The 26,324-nt window shown below is 42.0% G+C and overlaps 1 protein-coding gene across 1 annotated transcript in view; it reads right to left on the bottom strand.

The window, feature by feature from the left end:
* Positions 1-26,324, bottom strand: part of XRN2 (5'-3' exoribonuclease 2) — an 80,921-nt gene that overhangs the window by 19,154 nt on the left and 35,443 nt on the right. The window contains exons 16-23 of the mRNA XM_077486025.1: positions 24,097-24,182; positions 14,175-14,310; positions 12,333-12,440; positions 9,401-9,490; positions 9,224-9,296; positions 8,679-8,762; positions 8,038-8,135; positions 475-554 (exon numbers count right to left, since the gene is read on the bottom strand). Of these exons, the coding sequence (XP_077342151.1) occupies positions 475-554; positions 8,038-8,135; positions 8,679-8,762; positions 9,224-9,296; positions 9,401-9,490; positions 12,333-12,440; positions 14,175-14,310; positions 24,097-24,182 (755 nt within the window). The remainder of the gene's footprint in view (positions 1-474; positions 555-8,037; positions 8,136-8,678; positions 8,763-9,223; positions 9,297-9,400; positions 9,491-12,332; positions 12,441-14,174; positions 14,311-24,096; positions 24,183-26,324) is intronic.

The raw sequence follows: 26,324 nt of genomic DNA, 5'->3' as shown, positions 1-26,324 counted from the left end.
ATCTGATACATCATCCAGGTGCGTATAAGTTCTTGAACACATTTTTCCTTGGCGTATTTAAACTGACAGCGTTGTGGTGTTTGGCAGAGTGATTCCTGAGCACATTACTGGAACATGTAAGCTGCCAAAGATGTGTGTGTTTAGAGGAGCAGTTTCTGAACACTGAGCCTCAGCATATGCAAAAAGAACCCTATTATGCCTGAATTAGTAATAACTGTTTTTGAAACTCTGGGAAGGTAGGAGAATATTTAGAACCCTTTGTACGATAATTCTTTGCTATACTATTTTAATGAAGAGGTTGCGAGTGTACATATTGTTAAATTGTAACAAATAAATGAATGATATATTAAGTGAATTTTTAATACAAATTTAGCACATCACTTCATCTGTCTGAATTTCCCATATGTGAATGGAACAGAAAATCAAACCCTTTTCCAACATAAACATTACAATATGGAAATGCAGTTTCCTTACACGTCTGGAAGAACAGCTCCATCATCAGGATCCATTTTTCCCTGAATGCCATGGCACAGTTCAGGTGGAATGTCTGTTGGCTAAGGAAAGACAACATAAGAAATTTAAATCAAGAGACATTTTTATGAAGTTTTTTTTCGCAGTTCAGAGAAAAAAAAAGAAAAAGTGACCAAATGGAAAAAACAATCCAGGCCATGCGGATCAAACGGTTCCATGGCCTAACACTTTAGCCAATGTGCCCTATGTATATGCACCGACATGGGACATATGCAAGAAATGAGATGGGAAGTATTTAGCAAAGCATCACAGTTCAAATGGAATGCTACAGCCATCTGCTACAGATGCTTTATAAAAGTGTGCCATCAAGCGCTGCAGTAGTCTGATCTCTTAAAAAGGTATTTTAACCAGTCGGACATAATCTTGCAAAGTTAGATCACAGCAAAGATCAGATGAATGGCAGGGCCCCGAAAGCAAAGACAGAGCTCTAGAAGTGGCTTTCAAACACTATTGCTTAAGTCTTTAAAGCGGTAGCAAACCGCATTGGAGCAAAGTCTCTGCTAGAGGCTGCTTCCATCGTCACAAGTCTTCCTTCTGGGCCTGTGGGCTTCAGCTGTGTTACAGGCAGGAGCTGTGACATCACTCCTGCACATGCTGGGGGGGGGGCTGCCATTTACAGCACAGGACTCCTAACGGCTGTTCCTTCAGAGGCACATGTGCAGGTTACGTCACTGGCTGCATATACAGTAAACATTTCCTGAACGGTGCATGTTTAGAAGCCATTTACAGTACCCATAGGTAAGCATTATATGCTTTACCAATAGGTACAAGTCAGAGATGGGAGTTTACTCCCTTCCTAAAGCTGAATTACAGCCGTGGAAGCCAATATCGCTGTTGCTATGTCTCGGCTATCCGAGACTCTCCTCCTGATTAGCTAACAGTGTTAGCTAATCAGGAGGAGAGTCTCGGATAGCCGAGACATAGCAACAGCGATATTGGCTTAACACACTCGTGGACATCACTGGAGAGAACTGGGGCTCAGGTAAGTAATTGGGGGGTGCTGGGGAGGCCGCTACATACTTAATGTATTCTTTGCATTAAGATAAAATACCTTAACAAAAAAAAAAAGCTTATACCTTCAGACCTCCTTTAACATCTGCTTGAGGATCAACATTAAGACCGCATGCACACCAGTAGCCTTGCAGTGAGTTTTTCAATGTTTTTGTAATAGCGTTTTCCACGTTCTTTTTTTATTTTATTATTTTTTCAAATGGATCAAAAATGTCAGAAACGCTGGTGAGCCACGATTTAGCGTTTATAAGTATTTAACAGCTGAAAAACTCCGCTCAGAACCCACTAGTTTCGTTTTTTTTTTTTTTTTTAAAAGCCAAAAAAACAAAAACAAAAAAAAAAAAAAACACCCCAGCCAAAAATGGTTAACAGCCTATGTGTGCATAGACACATATGATAACATGATGGGGACTTTGACTGTAGAGAGGAGGAGAAAAAAAAAAAAAAAAACCCACACACACAAAAAACAGCTGCTGTAAAAACATTTAAAAATGTCCAGTCTGCATGAGGCCTTAGGGTTGAAACGTGAGGATCTTGTATAAGATCAGGCAGGGTCAGTGAGTTTACATAAAACTTATCACATCTATCCCTGTAGCATATGCAAAATCTAGGGACAATATCAAACAACACCTGCACTCCTCGCAAGAGTTCCATTTATGAACTTCTCACCAAAAATCAAATGATTTGACTGCCGTGAGCAAATATTTTTGCACGTAGTGGAAGTACCTGAAAAAAATTTAACTTTTGATGGGCAGAAATACAATTTGACAGACTGCTATGGACAGCAGAATCAGGAGTCACAAATCCTGATAGGACAGTGATCAATAAAGTAGTTGACCATGTCCATGTTGGCCACAGGGTACCCGCTGGGGTGGGACTGGAATTTTGGATCTCGTGAATGCCAAGCTCAGCTTGTCTGACCATTTGGGCACTGCCCGAGTGCCCCCGGGCCACTAGGGGGCCCCATCAGGGTTGCCAGCCTCAGTAAAACCAGGGACAGTATGTAAATATCAGTTTTGTTTTTTTACATCTGTCTCTGAAATGTCCCTTACCGACATACTTTTGTAGTAAGAATCCTGAGATTATAGCTGCCCCACCTCTACAGTACCTTCTCAGCCAATTAGATACACGTCAGTGTATACATGTATGTGTATACTGTGTGGCCCCATAATCTATTGCCCGTGGGCCCCATGAGTTGTCAGACAACAGGGGCGGACTGACATGTACCAAGGGGACAAAATATTTATATGCAGGTAAGAATAGGGGACAGGTTGGGACATTGCTCCCGAGACCTAACTGGTACAGGGACTAGGAGCAAGGATGTTTAAGGTTCAGAAAACACCAAGCAAGCAAAATAGGTCTGCTGTGCAGCTCCTTGAAGGCTAAGTGGGTCAGGCATTCTTTAGATGCGGTGTCCATAGCCCAGCAAAATTTAAAACATGCTTTCTGCACATATGTAGACACATACACACAGACAAGCCTATACAACTTCCTGCAAGCCATCAAAGATGTAGAGCAGAGCTTCAGAAACCTGCTCAATCAAGAAAGAAATCGATCGCTGTGGAGAGGTCCTTTTTTAAGGATTTAGACCATTCCGGCACAATTTAACAGATTACGTTCACAGCCAGAATGGGTTTTAAAGAACTGTTAGTAGAGTCCTGGGACATAAAGTGACAACCTCGACGGGTCTAGTAAAAAATGCACAAACCACAAGTCCCAGCTTCAGTACCCCAGAATCAATAGCACCAAAAGGTTCCATCAAGGTCACAAGAGAATTATGGAGTACTAGTGTCCTGCAACTTCCACAAAGGAATCCGGGTGAGCCAGTGCCTTTCAAACAGAAAGACAAGCATGCGGGATCAAAGTTAGAACAAAAGCAACTGCTTAGCAAAAATGTATAGCACGCTTACAGTAACAATCAGGCAGATCAGCATGGGAAGCAGAGGGCACCAGGACAGACACATAACCAGGCTAAAGTCCCATACACACTATCAGATTTTCTGCTGATTTTTTCCTTCAGATTTACCAAAACCATATAATATGAGGTCAAACCTTAGGAGTTTCAATTTGTATGCAGTCAGGCAGGCCCTTACACTACATGGTTTTGGTAAATCTGAAGACAAAAATCCGCAGAAAATCTGATAGTGTGTATGGGGCTTAAGCAGAGGTAGCAGCAACTCCCAAACTAATAGCCAGATTTTAACCAAGTGTGCTGTCCATTGTGCTATAAATTTTCTAATAAACCAGTTACTTTTATGTTTACTTGGATCCTGCATGCCCATTCTGTTCTCCTCAGTCTACTGGTATAGCGATTTGCCTGTTAAGGCGGGTTACAGCTGCCATTGTAGAGACCAGCTCAATATGAAATGTAGTATAGAAACTTTTTTTTTTTCCAAAAAGTAACATGACATGACATCCACCCTTCTAGTATGCCATCAATAAAAAAAAAACAAAAAAAAAAAAAAAAAAAAAATCCAACAGTATACGACTTTCCTTTGTCCCTCAATGGAAGAGAAGGAAAATGATTTGCATGTGATCCGATTACTAGTGAATTAAAAAGCTTTGTATTTTAAATCCTGTGTGGGTCTCCATATTTTTCAGCCCCAAGTAGGTCAGCAAAAAGCACTGTACGAATAGTGTAGTTAACTAGGATGCCACCAACTCCTACACACTAGCGTGCAGTGGGAGTTGCCGAGTGGGTGGAACACTGCCAGTGGTTTCTTAAAGCCATCCTCCAAAAAAATAAAGTGCCTTGATTACCACTTTGCAGCCAGAAAATTCCAGATGGCAATTCTTAACCCTTTCATGACTAAGCCTATTTTTGAAATTTGGTGTTTACAAGTTAAAATCCATATTTTTTGCTAGAAAATTACTTGGAACCCCCAAACATTATATATATTTTTTTAGCAGAGGCTCTAGAGAATAAAACGGCGATTGTTGCAATATTTTATGTCACACGGTATTTGCGCAGTGGTGCTTTAAACGCAACTTTTTGGGAAAAGGGACACTTTCATGAATAAAAAAAAAAAAAAAAAAAAAAAAAAAAACAGTAAAATTAGCCCAATTTTTTTGCGTAATGTGAATGTTACGCCGAGTAAATAGATAGCAAACATGTCACACTTTATAATTGCGCGCACTTGTAGATTGACGACAAAGTACGGTATCTAAAAATCTCAATAGGCGACGCTTTAAAATTTTTTTACGGTTACCAGGTTAGCGTTACAGAGGAGGTCTACTGCTAGAATTATTGCTCTCGCTCTGACGATCGCGGCGATACCTCACATGTGCGATTTGAACACAGTTTACATACGCGGGCGCGACTTCCGTATGTGTTTTCTTTGCTTCGCGAGCTCGCGGGGACGGCGGGCGCTTTGAAAAATTTTTTTTAATTTATTTTAAAATGACTAAATTGTTAAAAAAAAAAATTTGATCACTTTTATTGCTGTCACAAGGAATGTAAACATCCCTTGTGACAGTAATAGGTGGTGACAGGTACTCTTTATGGAGGGATCGGGGGTCTAAAAGACCCCCCACCCCTCCTTTACACTTCAATGTATTCAGATCGCCGAAAACGGCGATTCTGAATACCGGATATTTTTTTTAAAACCGGCGCCATTGGCAGCCGAGTAAACGGGAAGTGCCGTCATGACGTCGCTTCCGTGTTTACGATGAGGAGACTGGAACGAAGCCGATTACGGCTTCGTTCCAGTTCCTCCCCAGCAGCCAGAGCCGACGGATCGCTAATCGGTGCTCCCGATAGAGCGGGAGCACCGGTGACAGCGGCAAGAGGCGGCGGGAGGGGGGGACGTCCCCTCCCTCTCCTCCGGCATAACAGCCGAGCGGCTTTTAGCCGCATCGGTTGTTATGGCTGGAAAGCCAATCGCCCGCTGTAAAAAACGGTACCGGGATGATGCCTGCAGGTGCGGGCATCATCCCGGTATACCCCCCCGGAAGCAGAGTACGCAGATCTGCGTACGCTCGGCGGGAAGGGGTTAATTAAGCCAGTAAAAAGGTATTGAACGGTATTAAAAGTCAGTTTTGATGCATTTTCTAGATTGCAGCATTTCAGTTTTAAGATGTCAAGGCCCCTTCTACACTACTTTGAGTAAAAATGCATATGCATTTTTCCTTGCATCTTCTGGTTGCCCGAGTCCAATCGTGTACTTGCGTAACATGGACATGACTCAGCACACCAAAAATTGTGGGGTACCTCTAATGCATTTTTTCCCATTTCAATGGGGAGGTGCGTTTTGGTGCGCTTTTTAACATGCGCCAAAATGCAACACAGTACAAAAAAGTACTGCATCTGCAGCCCATTGGTATAAAAGGGTTCTTTGGGATTTAAAAGGCCAATTAAAATTAAATCAAAGTTAACACTGCACTACCACACAAGAATAAGTAGGGACAACTACTAAGCTGCTGAAATAAAAAAATTTTAAAAAAGAAAGCTTTTTTCTTAATATTGGTAATATGTTCAGAAACATTACAGCCAATCAAGCTTAGTTTTTTTATTTTTATGTTAAAGTTGCACTTTTGTCAAAAGCAATGATTTATGAAACTTGGTTTCATTTATAAGACGCTCAATATCATAAGGGCTAAATGTGTCTGTAGTGCATGTTCAAACCTTAATACCATAAACACGTTATTCGATTTTTAATCCAGGAGTACAGTATATCATTTTTGCCAATTCTAGAAAATTGTTTAAAGTGTTACTAAACCCACAACAGTAAAATCAGTGTATATGCAGAAAAGCATGCTTGTTATAGTCACTGGAAACTAAGGGGTTAATCTCTGCATTGTGCAAAAAGGCTGATTGATCTTGTATCCACAGATTCTCCCCTCCATATAAAAGACAGCCTTTGAAGTCAGGCTGCACACGCTCAGTTGTGTGTATTTTTAGAGAGGTGTTTTTTTTTTTCTTCTTGGGAGGGTGTATGTGATTAGCAAAGGGCCAATCACTGTCCAGACAGAGGGTTGGGAGCCCTGCAGCCTCATAGGACACCTCAGTGCAGTATAAAAACTCCTCCTGCAAGCTTCCTCAGTAATGGATAGAAGTCACAAGACTGCTACAGTTGTGCTCACAAGTTAACATTCCCTGGTAGAATTTATGATTTCTTGGCTATTTTTCAGAGAATATATGACTCATGGTTAGGGTTTGGCTAAAGCCATTTATTATCATCAATCATGTTTACTCTTTAAAATCATAATGACAACAGAAACGACCCAAATGACCCTGATGAAAAGTTTACATACCCTGGCGATTTTGGCCTGATAACATGCACACTTGAAGAAAGATGGGCTGCATGGTCGAGTCGCCAGAAGAAAGCCATTACTACGCAAAATGTCACAAAGTATCCCACTTACAATACACCAAACAGCACAGAGACGAGCCTGAAACCTTCTGGCACAAAGTCATTTGGAGTAATGAGACCAAAATGGAGCTTTTTGGCCACAACCATAAATGCTACATTTGGAGAGGAGTCAACAAGGCCTATGATGAAAGGTCCACCATTCCCACTGTGAAACATTGAGGTGGATCGCTATTGTTTTGGGGATGTGGGAGCTACAAAGACACAGGAAATTTGGTCAAAATTGATGGGAAGATGAATGCAGTATGTCATGAAAAAATACTGGAGGAACATTTGCAATCAACCAGGAAGCTGCACATGGGACGTACTTGGACAATCCAACATGGCAATGATCCAAAACACAAGGCCAAGTCGACCTGTCATTGGCTACAGCAGAATAAAGTGACGGTTCTGGAGTGGCAATCTCAGTCTCCTGACCTCAATATCATTGAGCCACTCTGAGGAGATCTCAAATGTGCAGTTCATGCAAGACAGACCAAGAATTTACAGGAACTGGAGGCTTTTTGCCAAGAGGAATAAGATAAAAAGCCTTGTTCACAAATACCACAAAATACTTCAAGCTGTTATTGATGTTAAAGGGGGGCAATAAACGGTATTAAGAACTGGGGTTTGAAAACTTTTGATCAGGGTCATTTGGGTAGTTTGTTGCTATGATTTAAAACGAGTAAAAAAACAAAATAAAAAAAAAGTTGATTGCTAATAAATGGCTTCAGCCAAACACAAACCACGAGTGAAAGAAAAGTTTGTTATTCATATTCTCTGAAAAATTGGCAATAAAACATGAATTCTGCCGGGGTATGTACACTTATGAGTAAATACTGCCAATGAGAATAGGTATTTAGCAGGTAATTTACTAAAAATAAAAATCGCATGTTGTGGGAGACCAGATATAGTGAATGCAGGGTCCTGGGTTTAGTAAGTTTAAATAATGCATTACAATTAACTAAACCCAATAGATTTCAGACAAACGTACTGGGAGATTAGTCAACTAAAATACCAGCAAAACAATTCAGATGACTAAAACAAACAAAAACTAAAAAAACATTTTTTTTTTTTTAAATAAAAAAAAGACTAAGACCAAATCAAAATTTGACGTAAAAAACCATGGATGACAGGTCAGGTGTACCTCTTTACAGTTGCTTCTGTAGAGCTCATGTATAAACTCATGGAGGGGGTGGTGTTTCCCAACGAAGAGATGGTCTCCTCCAAGGCTGTTTCTTCGTACTGATACAAGGAATAAAAGAACACCTCTTAGCACAGATGAGTCCCTGTACAGAATGTTTCTTCAACAGCTGCCATTAAGTTCATTAGCGTATAATCCAAACACAAGTTAATTCATTCCTGCGTATGATTTCAGCTTTTATAAAGCAATTTAAAAACTTAATTACACTGCTAAAACTCCCACTTTTTCTAATGGTTTGGCAGTCACGGTTTTAACAGACACTCATAAAAAGACTTTCCTGCGAAGGCAGATCATTTGAGTCATATACAAAAACCTGCAAATGAGAGTTTAACAAGTTTTAATGCAAAGTGGTTTTATTCTACTTTGTACCCACCAAGGCTCCATTTATGCATCAAGGATCATTCAATTTACTGAAATTAAATCATCTATGAAGCAAAAGGTTACAGATTTGTTTAAAGGCAATCAATAGCAGCCATCCATTACATTGTGTTCATTTGCAGCCTAGCAGAGCATAAACGGTAAGTACATTAATGCTAAAACTTTGGTGATTACACAGACAACACAGGTGAATATCATAATCTTACTTTCATCAGGAGTGAGGTCAGGGTAAACCTCTTCCAAAGCAGCTCTTAGCCGCCGCTCATCAACAAATGGCAACAGAGCAACACCTGAAAAGGTAGAGGAAGCAATCAATTAACTGGAGGAGGCGAAGACCAACACAAGGAGACAGATGAGCCTGACAAAAAGGCCATTGAAGCAATATTTTTATTTTTTTTTTTTTTTTTTTTTTTTTTAAACAAAGCATTTAAATCATTTATTGTCCAAGATGACAAAAGGCAGTCGGATTCCCAAAATCAAATTCAAAGGCCTGGCGCAGGCACAAACTCAATTTTTTTGCAGTAGATATTGTGCTCAAAAATTGTGAATTTTAGTGCACACATTTGTTTGTATGCATGGGGAAGTGGTTACATTATGTGATCTGCTCAGATAAACATTGCTTAGTAGACTTGACAGCACTGAAAATCTGATTAGATTTGTAATAAAACAATTTAGCACAAGTATCTTAAAGCTTACAAAATATTTGAACCGTTTTCACATATTTATACAAGGTCAATGTCATTTCTCTCACCTTGCCAGGCATATTTTTTGCCATTCAAATCAAGTGCAAAGTCATCAGGGTAGAAGTCAATTATACTAGATTCCTATTATTGGGGGGAGAAAAAGAAAATTACAACTATACCATAACTATTATACACATATGCTATTTTTAGTGTAAATATAAACATATATAAAATAAAGCACTCACAGGATCACTCATAAGACGTCTCCAGGTAAGAGGCAAGAAGTTGCCACTAGCAGCTGGAAAAACACCCATCAACTGCTCCAGTGGCTTGAACTAAAACAAAAAACAGAAATTTAGATTTGTACAGCAACTGCTGTGTTCCATTATAAACAGCCGCTTTAATAAAAAAATAAAATAAAGTTTAGCCAAACAAAATATAGCAAACGCGACAGCGGAATTAAGCACGGGATAGGCCATTTTCAGCCAATAATAAAATAAAAATAAAAGAATGCCTGGACTGCTTGAAAAAAAAAAAAACTGCATGCAATAAACTCAGCACAAGGTCAGTGGACCTAGAGATGTTCTGTACTTGTGTGACATCAGAATAGTAGTACAGTCACATGGTGATGGCACATCTTCCAGAGTGCTGCAGAAGCTCCAAAAGCCAGGAAGAGCTTACATGAAAATATACATGCCCAGGACAACCCGATTTCAAGCACTGAGTCGCCAGGCCCAGGAACTTAATTCCAGCTCAGGTATTTAAATACTTGGACCCTGCTGCCATGCGAGTACCTTCCCCAGCTGTGATCCCATCCAACGATGTGCTACCCGCATGGACCCCAGGAGTTGAGGGCTGGACAACCAAGAACCTCCAGAAAAGTACTACCCCGTTTCCCCTAAAATAAGACCTAGTGTGATTGTCGGTGATAGCTGCAATAAAAGCCCTACCCCCCAAATAAGCCCTAGTTAAAGTCCTTGTAGGTCTTTTCAGGGTAGGGCTTATTTTTGAGGAAACAGTAGGGCTTATTTGGGTGGTAGGGCTTATATTGCAGCTAAGACCGACAATCACGCTAGGTCTTATTTTAGGGGAAACAGGGTACCTGGTGGACCCCGTATTGAGACCAGGCTGTGACTTTTTTGCTGTTGCCCTCCTCTTATGTGCTACCTACATGGATCATAAGTTGAGGCCAGGCCACACAAGACATTCCCTGTTGCGTTTCCCCTTCCTGTGGCCTAGAAGCTGCCTCTGCCCTGCTTTCTGTAATTTACCCCTTGATGAACCACTGCCCCGTGTTCCTGGACTCCATTCTTCTTGTATTACACCATCATTTGCTCTTGGCTGTACCTAGAATCAGTGGCCCTTTGTTCCCCTGGACATATGGCCTGTGTCTTACCTCTGGCCTGATGCTCCACCAGATTAACCTTAGCTGCATATCAGGCTTCTACTTGCCATTCCTTAGTGCTGCCTTGGGCCACTAGACATGGTCACCACCCTATAATTTTGTTGTTCCCCATTACAACCCTCCTCCCACCCTTTGCTGCAATCCTCACCCCGCAGACTTGCACCTCTGAACACAATCTTGTTTGTTGAACCCCTCAAGAAAAAGAACCACTTAAGGGGCATACAACTACTCGGCTTCTACATGGGTTTTGTTCTGCTAACCCTCTATTAGACCCCTTTCACACTGGGGCGCTGTAAAGCACCTCTCAAGCCATCCCAGTGTAAAAGCCCAAGTGCTTTCACACTGGGGCGGTGCACTTGCAGGACAGAAAAAAAATAAAATAAAAAGTACAGCAAGCAGCATCTTTGGGGCAGTGCATACACTGCTCCTTTACCGCCCATGCCCATTGAAATGAATGGGCGCAGCTTTCATAGCGCCTTGAAAGCAGCGCTAAGTGGGTACTTTGAACCACTTTGTATCCCCTTGTGGGGGGTTAAGAGCCACCATAACAGCGGTAAAGCATTGCTAATACTAGCAGCGCTTTACCAATAACGCCTGCACCAGTTTGATAGGGGTCTTACAATTTACTTCAGCTAAAACATCTACACTAGGCTGTGAATGAGACCATCACATCGACACAATAGGGAAGGGGCAAAAGATGGCTTTCTAGCAGAAGCTACACAGAACAAATGCCTACAAACTAAAGTAAGCCTCCAATGTCAATACCATGTGAACTACTGTTCCTTTGGAAAACACAAAGTTGTTGATCTTTAAGTTTTATTACTTTTAGTCAAACACCTGGAACATGTATGTATCTGAGGAAGTCTGAAATACTGATATGCATACTTTAAGTCTGCAGGTTAATCTTCGGCTAGCAAAAGACATTAAGATTTCTCATTCAGACCTGTGTGTTGAATGAGAGAAGAGATAAAACATGTTACCCCATCCACGCTAAACCACGAGGATACAGTAATCTCCCCTACTGGCCATTGTATTCTGACCACCCCCTACTCTCGTGGCTTTCAAGAATGCCCAAACAGTGGCTGTATTTGTTCGGCTGCAGTCAGCATTCGATCAAGGATTATCCACCCACAGCTCAAATTTACACTATCCAGTCAAATATTTAGCGGTGTATGACCGACATAAGCTAAAAAGGATGGCATGCACCATAACCTGGAGGCCATCAACAGACTTTATATTAGTTGTATCAGGACCGATTAACTTTAAAGTTGTTGTAAACCCTCACACGTATGCAATGAAGTGACTAGCATTAGGTGATACAGAGATGAAAAATCCTCCTACACAAGATGCATCTGCAACCATTTCTTCTGTAGATTGTTTTGAAAAACACAAGACAGGATTTCTCTTTAGTTCTAGCAGCAGGTGGTGGGGACCTGAAGTCTTCACACAACCGACAGCTCTGAGCACTGGAGGGAAGGGACAAGCACCTTCACACAGTTCAGAGAACAAGCACAGCTGTGGATAACAGTTACAGGCTGAGTACTGCAGCTCTGTTCCCATCGCCATTTTAACTCTTGATGTTGGGAAAAGCTGTCAGAACAGCGTCATGCTAATAGCGGAACCAGGCAGAGAGAAATGACACTTGGCGCTTTGGAGATAAAGTATACAGTATAGAAGGATGTGCTTTTTCCCCATCTGAGGTTTACAACCACCTTAAACAACCACAAGCAAATTGAGAAAACCTCCTTAAAACATGATAACCTAGTACTTACTGGTTGTGTGTCCTTTTCAAAGTCCTTAAAAAGTTCGGTGATATTTTCAAAATCTGAAGCAAAAGGAGCATAGTGGAATGGGAAAAACCACTTCCAAGAGGCACAGCCCTGGTGGAAATTGAAGTAAACAAATTGCACATAAATATACAGCAGCCCTTTTTTTCCATTTTAAATATGCATGACCGTTAAGCCAGCCACACACTACACAATCCGGTATTGGATAAGAAATGTATGGACGTGTAAAATCTCCTTTACATTTTACCAAATCTGTTATACAAGGACAAACCTAAACAAGCCCTTCAATGTGTATCAAATCAGGCAAGCCATCGCACTATACTTTAACCCCAAAAGGGAAATTGTTACAGTTCATAGGAAGACCCAACGGAGACTATACAATCCCATTGTGTGGCATATTGTTGCTTAACTGATGGAAGGCGACATCTGATTGCTTGCCAAGGGTTCCTGCGCTTTTCACATCACTACTGCCCAATGCCTTGCATAACTAAAGGCAAATGTGGTTTAAAGAGTACCAAAATACATTAGTAAAACAAGCAGGCATGAAAGAAGGCTTGTAGTGAACCTGTAGCCAGGTTACAAATCCTCAAATATTTACCTACTCCTAACAAGCTGTCAATTTGCTTTAAAAACAAGGCAATGAAGTAAAGTTGGTCAGTTTCTGAAGAGCTTACAGCACTTGCAGTTCAGTTATACTAGAAGAGTAGCCAGCGGCCAAGAGTAATCAAGGGGAGAGAAGCTGCGATCACTGCCTGTGATGTGAAGATGAACTGCTCCATTGTATATGAAGCTATTGAGTGGGCGTGTTTAAAAAACACATTTACTGCTTATAGGAGACATTTGAGTTTATAGAAAGGGAAAAATAAATAAATAAAACCCACCACAAACCTATACACCTCTATGCTGCAGCACCTCTGGTGTAGCAGCTGTCACCCTCCGACTTTAAGCCTGAGACGTGGGCAATCACATGACTGCTGGTCGCTCAGTTCTCAATCTGCTCTGAGCAGACAGTGGCGACTGTCAATCCCTTCTCTGCCCCTCCAGAGCTCATTGGAGCACCAGTCAGGTCAAGGGGAGAGAAGCTGCGCATGGTTCAGGCTCAGTGGCACACTGAGGCGGAGCCAGCTGCAGATTGGCCATCTGTGGGGGTCTCAATATTGGTTGGGATCCTTCCAGTCTGGAGCTACTCTGCGTCAGCCAACAGACCCACTGTCAACCGATTCTGACACAAGTTAAGTTACATGCTCTCTGAAGGTCTGGCGTATCATGCCAGGACTTTGAGCTTCTTGCCGGAATCGAGAGCTCTCATGTGCATGAGTGACCTCATTGTGGCTCCAGTCATCTACAACATCTGAGCCTGCAAACCTGGAAGAAACACCGGGGGGGAACATGTCAGCCCCCCTCAGCAGTGACAGGCTTTGCTGTGGGTGCTTTGGTCTAAGGTATTTCATAATATGCTAGCACATTATCTTGCAGGTTTTTCCCCAGGATTTGCTACCACTTTAAGCTTACGATTTACCAAAGCACCCAGACCCTTCACCATTGATTTCCCCCAGTTGTACTTCTAGTATGTATGATGCATGCATAACTTCATTTTCTCTTTTTTTTTTTAAAGCGGTTTTAAACCGCTGGACACTTTTTTTTAGCGACTTCTACATCACAATTTGGGACCCTTTTTTTTTTTTAGACTATTACACACACACACACACACACTACTGCAAATGAGCACACTGGTCTAAAACATAGCAACTTGCTGCTAATGTTTCTCACTGCAAGGATACACTACAGATAACAGTAGGAAAAAGGAAAAAAAAAAAAATTGCATACCTGGTAGTAATAACGTAAAACCCAGCAGAGTCCTTCCACATATGACTGTACAACTTTACGTCTGAATTGCTCATCAGTGGAATCAACATCAAATTTGTTTTTATAATAGCGTTGCTTCCAACCAGATTCCCACAGTCTGCAAATCGAAAATGAAACATTCAGTATTAACATTAAGAGAGTATGTATGCAAGAGATATCTAGCGATATCCTTCTCTCTCCCTCTAGCTCTCTTTAACTTACACACACACACACACACACACACACACACAGTCTACATACCCTGGCAGAACTTATGATTTCTTGGCCATTTTTCAGAGAATATGAACAAAAATATTTTTCACTCATGGTTAGTGTTTGGCTGAAGCCATCATCAACGGTGTTTACTTTTTAACCACTTGCCGCCCGCCCTATAGCAAATAGACGGCGGCAAAGTGGTTTCATAATCCTGACCGGACGTCATATGGATTATACAGGATTATGAGCCGCTGCGCGCCCCCGGGGGCGCGCATCGCGGCGATCGTTGTTGCGGGGTGTCAGTCTGACACCCGGCAACTACGATCTCGGTAAAGAGTCTCCGACGGAGACTCTTTACCACGTGATCAGCCGTGTCCAATCACGGCTGATCACAGTGTAAATAGGAAAAGCCGGTGATCGGCTTTACCTCACTCGCGTCTGTCAGACACGAGTAGAGGAGAGCCGATCGGCTGCTCCTCTGACAGGGGGGGTCTGTGCTGATCGATCAGCACAGCCCCCCCCGAGGATGCCCACACTGGACCACCAGGGACGCCACCAGACCACCAGGGATGCCAAGGACAAGGTATGCCACCGTAGACCACGAGGGATTCCAATCAGTGCCACAATGGATGCCAATCAGTGCCCACAATGGGCATCACTGATTGGCATCCATTAGTACAATATATTATAATACAATGCCGCCTATCAGTTCCCATCTGTGCCGCCTATCAGTGCCTACCCATGCCCACCTGTGCCACCTACCCATGCCCACCTGTGCCACCTACCCATGCCAATTTGTGCCACCTATCAGTGCCCATCCGTGTCGCCCATCAGTGCCGCCTATCAGTGCCACATATCGGTGTCCATCAATGCCGCCATATCAGTGCCGCCATATCAGTGCCACTTCATTGGTGCCACCTCATCGGTGCCCATCAGTGCCGCCTTATCATTGCCCATCAGTGAAGGAGAAAAAAAACTTACTTATTTGCAAAGTTTTGAAACTGAAGCAAAAAATTTTTCCAAAATTTTCGGTATTTTATTTGTTTAGCAAAAAATAAAAACCGCAAAGGTGATCAAATACCACCAAAAGAAAGCTCTATTTGTGGGAAAAAAATGATAAAAATTTCATTTGGGTACAGTGTAGCATGACCGCGCAATTGTCATTCAAAGTGCGACAGCGCTGAAAGCTCAAAATTGGTCTGGGCAGGAAGGTGTTTAAGTGAATGGTATTGAAGTGGTTAAATCATAATGGCAACAGAAACTACCCAAATGATCAAAAACTTTACATACACTGGTGATTTTGGCCCGACGACATGCACACAAGTTGACACACAGGGGTTGGAAAGGCTATTAAAAAAAGGTAATCATCCTCACATGCGATTGGTATGCTTGTCGTGCGTGTGTGTGTGTGTGCGTATAAAAAAGGTCAATGAGTTTCTGGACTCCTGACAGACCATTGCATCTTTCATCCAGTGCTGCACTGACGTTTCTGGATTCTGAGTCATGGGGAAAGCAAAAAGAAATGTCAAAGGATCTGCGGGCAAAGATAGTTGAACTGTATAAATGAGGAAAGGGATATAAAAAGATACCCAAGGAATTGAGTATGCCAATCACCTGTGTTCAAACTAATCAAGAAGTGTAAAATAAGGGGTTCTGTTGAAACCAAACCAGGGTCAGGTAGACCAACTGAAATTTCAGCCACAACTGCCAGGAAAATTGTTTGGGATGCAAAGAAACCCACAAATAACTTCAGATGAAACAGAGGACTCTGAAAACGTGGTGTGCCGTTTCAAGATGCACAATAAGGAGGCGCTTGAAGCAAGATGGGTTGCATGGCAGAGTCATCAGAAGAAAGTCATTACCGTGCAAAATGTCAAAGTTTCCCTTTTACAATACGCCAAACAGCAGACACAAGCCTCAAACCTTCTGGCAAAGTAATTTGAAGTGATGAGACCCAAAAAAATAAATAATTTTTTTTTAGCTTTTTGGCCACAACCATAAACACTACATTTGGAGAGTAGTCATCAAGGCCTATGAAGAAAGGTACAGAGGTTGATCGCTGATGTTTTGGGGATGACAGTTACAAAGGCACAGGAAATTTGGTCAAAATGGTTGGCAAGATGAAAGCAGTAAGTTACACCCCCCCCCCCCCCCCCAAAAAATGGATTTTTATAACAGCTTACCTGTAAAATCTATTTGAAGTACATCACAGGACACAGAGCTATAGTAGTTACGATGTGGGTTATAAGCCACCTTCAGGTGATGGACATTGGCACCACCCAAGACAGGAAGTAGACTCCCTATATAACCCCTCCCACTACTGGAAGTACCTCAGTCTTTGTAGAAAAGTAATACACGTGTATACCAGAAAGAAGGGAGGGACCTCTGTGTCCCCTGATTTACTTCAAAGAAAAGGATTTTACAGGTAAGCCGTTTTAAAAATCCCATTTTCTTGTTGTACATCACGGAACACAGAGCCATAGTAGTTACTATGTGGGATGTCCCATAGCAATGCCAACTGAAGGGAGGGAGACAAAAGTAGGGCACCAAGAGACTAGGACTTATACTGCAGCCTGCAGTACACTGTGCCCAAAGGCAATATCCTCATGACCTTTTACATCTACTTGATAGAATCTGGTAAAATGTATGGACTGAAGACCAAGTTGCGGCATTTGCAGATTTGAGCCATGGAGGCTTGGTGATGCACCACTGCCCAGGAAGTACCAACAGCCCTGGTGGAGTGTGCTTTAATATGAAAAGATTGAACTTTCCTCTTCAAACCATAAGCTTGAACAATCACTTGAATCCATTTAGAAATAATCTTCTCAGGACCTTTAGGCAACACAAACAAAAAATCCGTTTTATGAATCTGTGCAGTCGCCTTCAAGCAGACTTTGACTGCTCTCACCACATCAAGAAATGTAGTGACCTTTCTTCCACAAAAGATGGGGGAAAAAAAAAAACTAACAATAATCTGGTTTAAATGAAAACCCGACGCTACCTTCGGTAGAAAATTAGGACATAATGCAACCTTATCCTTGTGAATAATCAAATATGGCTCTTACAAGAAAGAGCAGCCAACTCTGGTACCCATCTTGCAGAAGATATGGCTACCAGAAAAAAAAAATCCTTATCAAAAAGGACCAAGGGAATATGACGCATCGGCTCAAAAGGCTGTTTCTGTAATAAAAACAGGACTTAATCCTCTGGTTAGGTTACCCCTGAACCCTTGACTTAAATTAAGACATTTTATCCCCTGAATAAAGCTACGAACCAGAGAGTGCGAAGCAAGTGGTCGTTGAAATAACGATAAGGCTGAAACCTGGCCTTTGATAGTACTCAAGGCCAGTTTTATTTCTAATCCCACCTGTAGAAATTCAAGGATCCTACCTATGACATTTCCTGGGGTGCCAACCCCTGGATTCACACCAGCAGATATATGCCTTCCAGACCCTATAATATATGACTCGAGGCCAGTTTCCTTGCATTAACTATGGTAGATACCACTGAATCCAATAGCCCACGCTTCTTCAAAATGTGGGCCTCAATAGCCAAACCATTAAAATTTATCGTTTGTAAAGTAGGATGGAATTCCAGACCTTGCGAGGCAAGCAAGGTCTGCCCGTGCCAGTAGGGTCCATGGGTCTCCTATGGCTATCTTTACGATCTCTGCACATCAAGATCTCTTGGGCCACAAGAATAACCGCCTTTGCTTCCCGCTTGATCCTGCGTAGAAGCTGCAGAAGCAACAGAACAGGAAGGAATGCCTAAATCAGTGAAAACTGATTCCACGGAAAAACCAAGGCATCTTTTCCGCATGCCAGCAGATCCTGTCCTTGACACAAAGTTGTCAATCTTTTTGATGAACCGGGACGCAAACAGATCCACGTCCGGAATTCCCCATCTTTGACATATTGACAGAAGGATGACGGAAGGATGTCAGGATGAAGAGACCATTCTCCTGGGAGCAACTGCTGGCGACTCAAGTAGTCCGCCTGCCAATTCTTTATTTCTAGAATGAAGACTGGAAAAAAAAAAAAAAAAAAAAAAAAAAAAAAAAAAACACCCCCCATACCTTGCCTATTGGCAAAGTTAGGATATGATTCAACTCTGGGCTGCATGACTTCACGTGTCCCCTTGGTGGATTTATATAGGCCACTACTGTGGCATTATCGGATTGAATCCCGACAGGACAATTCCGTAATCTGAGCGTCCAGGCTTTCAGGGCCATGCGTGCTGCCCGAATCTCTAGAATATTGATAGTCATTTCTGATTTGAACTTTTCCCTGGACAGATGCTTCTTCCAGGACTGCTCTCCAGCCCAGAAAGCTCTGGCATCTGTTACCACCTTCCAGGTAACTGGTAGGAAGAATTTCCCTTTTTGGAGATTCTTGGTTATCAACCACCAACTGAGGCTTTGGCGCACCTTTGGGGATAAACGCATTGGGAAGTCACGACATGGAACAAGGTCCAAGCTCTACAGGAGACTATTTTGCAGTAATCTTGAATGAAATTGAGCATAAGTAACGATCTTGAACAAAGCCACCATCTTTCCCAACAATCTCATGTAGGGCTGAAACAACTAATCGATTAATCGACAACTAATCGATTATGAAAATAGTAATCGATTAATTTCATAAATCGATTAAATCGGCCAGTAACCTAATGGGGTAAAAAAAATAAGCCCTTTATAGTACAAAAAGAGCAAATGGTCGCTACTGTAAATATTACTTTCACTGTTCTACAGTAAAAAAATGAACCCCTTACAGTAGTGATTATCTGCTTTTTTCTACTATAAAAGGCCAATTTTCATTTTTTTTTTAACCCCATTATGTTACTAAACGTCTTAGACCTGGTTCACATCTATGTGTTTATTGGTGCTTTTTGAAGAAATGCATTACAGTTCATTTACATCATTTCCTATGGGACACGTTCACATCTGAAAGGATCAGGGACTTTTAACGCAAAATGGTGCTTTATTGGTTCAATATACTTCAATGGAGAAGCCGCAGAAAAGCATGTTATACGTTTTTGCAGCAATTTGTGTTTTTTAATCTGCCCAAAGAAAAGGCAAAAATGCAACTTGCAGTAAAATCACGTGCGCAAAAATCAAAAAGACGCACAGCAAAAAGCACTGCAGAAACAGATCAAAAGCAAACTGCATAGGTGTGTACGGAGTCTTATACTGGCCACACAGATCAGTTTTCAGATGAGAATATTCAGACGAAAAATCTTTGTACATTCGCTGAATGAAAGAATTTTGCTTGAAATTTTCATTTGTTTTTTTAAAATGAATGTCATTTAACGAAAACCACAAACACTGTCTGAAAATTCCTTTGACTAAGAAGTTTTCTATTTTAAAATTTTCCTGTCACCGATTGAAAAGATCAATTTGACCCACTTTTTTTTTTTTAAGGTTAATTGGTTAATAATCGAAATAATCGGCCAACTAATCGATTATGAAAATAATTGTTAGTTGCAGCCCTAGTCTCATGCAAAGTCAAATAAATGGATTCTTTGCTTTGATCACCTGAATCAGTTCCCCTATGGAACGGATCTTTGCCTGGGGCAAGAACAGCCTCTGAGCTGTATCTATGAACAGACCCAAGTATTCCAATCTGATGGTTTTAAGGAAGATTTCTCTATGTTGAGAATCCAACATCAAGAGTAGATCGTCTAAGCTAGAATCATTATACCTTGAGCCCTTAATCTGGCTAAAAAGGGGAGCAAAGACCTTTGTAAACATTTGAGGTGCAGTAGCTAGACCAGAAGGCAGAGCTACAAACTGAAAAAGATTTTCTATCTCAAAGCATAGATATTTTTGGTGAGCAGGAAAAATGGGTACATGGAGGTAAGCATCCTTGATGTCGATTGATGCTAGCAGTTCTGTTGTAGAATGGAGACCACTGATCAGATTGACTTCATGCGAAAAGAGCAGATATTCAAAAACCTTGGAGATCTAAAATGGGTCCGACATCTCCGTTTGGTTTTGTTACCGTGAAAAGGTTTGAATAAAACCCCAACCCCTGCTCTTCCATGGGGACCACAGATATCACCTTTTGAGACCAAAGATGGTTTAAAGCTTGAAAGAGACCTTTTTCTCTGGATGCCTGGGAACGTTTGATCTGAGAAAACGAGATGGGAACTCTCAGAACGCTAGTTTGTATCCCAGAGATATTGAGGAAGCCACCCATTTGTCTCGACACTCTTCCTGAGAACTGCAGAAGAGTCTCTCTCTCTCTCAGCGAGCGGGGCATCCCTTTATAAGGAGGTCTTAGGATTTTGTTTTGTGGATTTCCTTACCGGGGAGCCTCTATTGTCCCTGGGGTTGACCGAGGTTTACCTCTTGAACTTGACGATGGAGGCTGTTGTGACTGCCTGGAGGCCGACTATCCTGGCACCTGAAGAAGAAGCTCACAAAAAAAAAAAAAAAAAAACAACCACACACACTGTTCTTAACTGGCAAAAGGGAACTTTTCCCACTCTACGCATATGCACCAGCCTGAGTGCAAGTAGTGAGGCCTGGAGAATAGAATCTCTCATGGCGTCTATTGCAAAACATAACGTCCCTGGGTATCCCAGCCCAATCTTGGGCCTGCTGATCAGGAATAATCTTGAGCACCTGTTTAAACTGGTCTCTCAAGAATTGACATACACCGATTGCTGCCAGCACAGGCTGAGCCACTGAACCTGCCAGAGAAAAATGTTTTAAATAGGAATTCAACTTTTTATCCATTGGATCCTTCAGCATTTGAGCATTGTCTACCAGACGAGTTGAATATTTACAGAGGCTATAGCAGCATCAATTGCTGGCATTCCCCATTTCTTATTAAATTCTTCCTCCATAGCATAAAGTGTTGAAAACCTTTTCGGAGGAAAACTTTCTGGCTGATCCCACTCAGAATACATAAGCTTTTTCAGCAATGAATGGATAGGAAAAGCAGGAAATGCTTGAGGAGGCTTTAGCGAACCAAAACAAAAAGTGGGCTCATCAACTGACTCAGCTAACGGCAGCATGAATGTGGAACAGACCAATACAGTAAGAGATTGTACCATCAATCTTTCAGAATGTGAACCTGATGCTTCCATATTTGACTCTTCAAGAGAGTCATTGGCCTCTTCCTGGTCCGAGAGAAAATCATCTCTCTCGCCCCCGGTTCCTCAGTTTGAGGGTCCTGGGTAACGAAAGGGGAACGCATTTAGTCCCACTCTGAAGCATCAATCTTCTGCTCCAACCCTAAAATGGTTGGGGGGGGGGGGGGGGGGGGGGACAAAAAGAAAACCTCTTCAGTAATAGACAGGGCCTGCAGTGTTGAAAGCAGTTGCAACACCCGATAGCCCTGATGGCTCACTTTGCCAGCCACCTCAGAAATTTCAGGGGAGAATGCAATTTATTTTTTTGATGGTTCTAGGCTTTGTGGCCGAAATCCTTCTTGAGGGTGTTTAACCTTCCTTCCGACCATAGCCCGATGCACAAAAGCAGAGGTACTTCCAGAAGGATTGCATTTACTGCTTGAGCAATAGTCCAGCCACTGCCATTAATGCTCAGCCTGATGCAAATAGTAAATGTGTCAATAGGAAATGCCTGCATCACCAAACCTCTTTCATGCCCCTCTTTGCTCTTGTGTCCCTCCGACACCTTGCAGCAGCACAAATGGAATTTTTAAAACACACTCCCGCTCCAGACATTGGAGGACACCAAAGCCGCGCTAAGCCCTGCCCCCTCACCGGTGGTCTGCTGCTTCCTGACACAGCGTGACCTCTGAGGAAAGCATGAGAAGGTGCGTACTCCATACAGCCCCCAGTGGTCACACTTAGGCATGACAACATTCAAAAGGAGACATTTCATAAGAAAATTTAAAAAATATGCCTTAGGAAAAGTCCTTACCTTTCCCACCACAGAGTTTTTCTTTGGTAAAACCAACAGACCCTTAACCCTTCACGGTGGGTTCTGATAACATTCAGAAACTGGGGACCCTCGGGGAACCCACACTCCTGGACCTGTAATAGCACCCCACCAGTAAAACTTTACGGCTTTAAAAATACCAACATACTGGATCCCAGCTCCCTAAGAGAAGCGTTACAGGCAAAACCTTGTTTCTTCGCACACAAGGCCTGGCTACCATTCAATTTGGCCTAAAAGACTTTGAATGGATCCGGCTGCATAGCTAGTCCCAGCACATCTTTGCTCATGACCAACACCCTGACCAACACCAAAAACACTGGAGCACTCCCGATAGTGGGGGGGGGGGGGGGAGAGAGATAGGGAGTGGACTTCCTGTCTTAGGGTGTGCCAGTGGCCTATAACCCACATAGTAACTACTATGGTTCTGTCCCGTGATGAACGATAAATACTGGAAGAACATTTGCATTCATCAGCCAGGAAGCCGCTCATGGGACGTACTTGGCCTTGTGTTTTGGATGATTGTCATTCATTGCCATCATTGGCTGCAGCAGAATAAAGTGAAGGTTCTGGAGTGGCCATCTCAGTCTCCTGACCTCAATATCATTGAGCCACTCTGGGGAGATAGCAAAGTGTGCAGTTCATGCAAGACAGCACAAGATGTTTCACTGCCCGGTTCCCTACTGCGCATGAGCGAGTCGCCCTACGCGTCTCCACTGGTTCCTGCTGTGTCCTGGGAACCCCCCCCCAGCTAGCTTGTCCCAAAGTGGGTGCAGATACCTGGATTATCCAGGTATCTGCACCCCCTCCCCCATGAAAGGTGCCGATTATGGCACCGGAGGGGGGGGGGGGGGGGGGGGTTAGGGATCAGATGAGCAGAACTTCCACTTCAGGGTGGAGGTCCGCTTTAACATCACAAAAAAAAAAAAAAGTGAACCAAGTAGGATTTGTCCACAAATAAAGCAAAAAAGGAAGTGTAAGAGGTAATTTTTTTTAAACTTTTTTGGTAAAGATATGCTCTGAATTACCTTGACACAATACATAGAAAATAGTGCTCAACAACAAATCCTAAAACAAAAACCCCATAACAGCACACAGTAGCAATCTCTCCTCTCTGTTAATTACAATAATGGTACATATCTAACAAACATTAAAGCATTTGGAAAGCATCATCAGAGTGCTAATGAATTCATGTATTTACTTTTCTCTTAATTTCCATCAAAGGAGAGGAAAAAAAGAAATAAAGTCACAAATGACCATGCTAATATAAGCAAAATGTCCACAGAAGCCATGTGTTAGGTAGTAATGGGACACCTGCACAAATTATATTTCTGAAGTACAATTTTACACGCTACAGATCAAAGTAGTGCAATTGGAATGCTAAACAGATGCCCCATTCAAATCTGTTAATGTGACACTCTTACAGCCACTAAAAAGTTGAAGGGTTAAATATTCCTGCAGAAAACACCGGTATTCAGATCACATAATCAAATCAAAATCAGTGAATGTCTAGCCAATGCAGTGTCTGGTCTCAAAGGGAAGAGTGGCTTGAAGAAAGAGAGCCAGCATGCATACTAATCTCGATACTTGGATTTAACAGCTTTAGCTTACTCATCTCGCTGGAATTTACTGAATATTGTTACCCTCCATATTAATTACTGCCGGATAAAAAGATCACAGAAAATTATCCAAAGGCGCTGCTGCCATAAGCTAAATGGCATTCATTAGCAATTCTACCCAATTCAGCAATTTGCTAACAAAGTACTACATACAAAATGGCTTCACCTGATATTATCTTCTGGCTCTGGCTCACTGTCACTGTCATTTGCTTTCCTTTTTGTTCCTGATTGGGTTTCTTTGTCATTGGAGTTCTAAGGAAGAGGAAGATTCAGTGATATCAAAACATAAGAGTTACGGAGAGAAAAAAAATAAATAAAAAGTCCCATACAGAGGTTAAAGTCTAAAACATGTTTTGTAAATTGCAAAAAAAAAAAAAAAAAGGAGGGGCCATTAACTGAAAAAGTAAAGTTAAAGGCTCACTGGACGCTAAAACATTATATAACGCCAGTAGCTTTGCAACAAATCTTTTCAAGGTTTTTCCGCGTTAGCGTTTAGTTCCCCCCCTCAATGGATCAAAAACGTTAAACGCTGGCGAGCCACATTTTTGAGTGTTTAGCAACGTTCAGCAGCATTTGGTGTTTGTGGTCCAAAAAAACAACTCCTGAACGCAATTTTAATGACGTTCATGAAACAGCCCATGAACTCCACTGCTGATAAACATCCAAAAAATAAATAAAAAAATCCCTGTGTGCATGGACACAGGATAAGAGGAGTTTATGGGCTGTTAAAATAAGTGTGCATGGAGCCTTAGAATGCTGGTTACCTAGAGAGCCATTTTGACACTGAAAGGTTAGACAGGTGAGGATATGTATAAAGGCAATAATGACAATGTATGCTTTACATTAACACAGGACAGGCAGATTATGGGCCAAATAGTCCACTAATAAAAAAAATCATGGAGTCCTCCACTATTCTGTGCAGAGATGGAGTAGCCTGCATCAAGGATTTAAAGGAGATTACTACCCTTTTCCCTTGGCTCCTTCCATCCTGTTTTTATCAGCCCACATATTACTTATGTTAGGAGCACCTGTAAAAAGGTCAATACCACACAAAATAGTTTTCAGAGTGCTTACACCAGCCATGGGACAGATAGATTTTCCATTCAGCAACGATGGATCTGTTGGTGTTCACCTGCACAATTATCCTGCAGAGCTATTGGAGTTCTCCCAAAGAGGGAAGCCGACCCCACCAGGAGAACAAATTGCCGCTAGCAATAAACACATGTAAAATCTGATAGGCTGGTTGTACCAAAGTTGAGCAATCCACTTTGGTACATTCAGCCTGCCCATACATGGTTTGAGTTTCAGCCAGTCCCTGCTGAACTGACCAAAATTAGAACCATCTATGGCCGGCCTAAGTCTCAATGTGGCCACAGAGAAATAAGGCCAAGCAGGTAGGTTCAAACTTGCTTTAGCTAGGCTATAGATTCTTCAAAAATAACCAGTGCTGTAACCACTCCCTGACCAGGCCTTTTCTGGAATTTTGTTAACAATGAGTATTTTTTGCTTAAAAAAATAAAAATAAAAAATTTTTTTACACTAAAATGTTTATTTTTGAAAAATATACTTAATATACCACTTCCCACTGCTGTGCAACATCAGATGCTATTCGCACTGCAATGCCAACTCAGCCGTACAGATTGTATGGCTGACTTGGCATCGCAATCAGACCGAACTTACACAGGACCCTTTTTTGGTCCGCAATCGGATCTCGCATGGGTGTTCACACCCATTCGATTCAACTCCTGTTCAAATTTGCAGTTTGCTCTGTGCTATTCAAACTGATTTGGGGTGTCATTAGCCTTCTACTGACACTCAGCAGTGTAAACTGCCTGAGAGTTGTATGCGATCCAGGAACCCGCACTGGATTTGCCAGGCTCCCACATCACTGCACTGTGAACCGGTCCTCAATAACTAAAACATATTTAGCCCATTATTTTTTGTAGAATGTGAATGATGTTACACAAAACACATGTCATGCTTTAAAAATTGTGCGCGCTCATGGAATTGGCGACAAACAGTACTTAAAAATCTCCATAGGAAACGCTTGATTTTTTTTTACACAGATTACCAGTTTAGAGTTAGAGGTCTTGCACAACATTCATTGCTCACGTGGGGTTTGAATACCATTTACGCATGTGACTTAGGTATGCGTTCGATTCTGCATATGCTTGGGGCACCTGTTGGACCACATTTATCTTCTAGAGAATCACCCACAGTAAATAACCATACTGGTGTTATGGCTAATGACTTTTTATTTACTGTCAGCAAGTGAATAATGGTGCTGGTCTCTGTGCTACCATTAACAACCCAAATGTATTACACACCCTGTGCAATAAAGAGCGTGGACATGCCCTGCACACACGTTGTGTATATGTGCGCAATCCCAATAGT

The sequence above is a fragment of the Lithobates pipiens genome, unplaced genomic scaffold (assembly GCF_037356315.1).
Source record: "Lithobates pipiens isolate NorthernLeopardFrog02 unplaced genomic scaffold, aLitPip1_a1.2 Scaffold_18, whole genome shotgun sequence".
In the NCBI taxonomy this organism is placed as follows: Eukaryota; Metazoa; Chordata; class Amphibia; order Anura; family Ranidae; genus Lithobates; species Lithobates pipiens.
The sequence above is the reverse complement of the archived record's forward strand: the minus strand, read 5'-3'. Positions and strand labels throughout refer to the sequence as shown.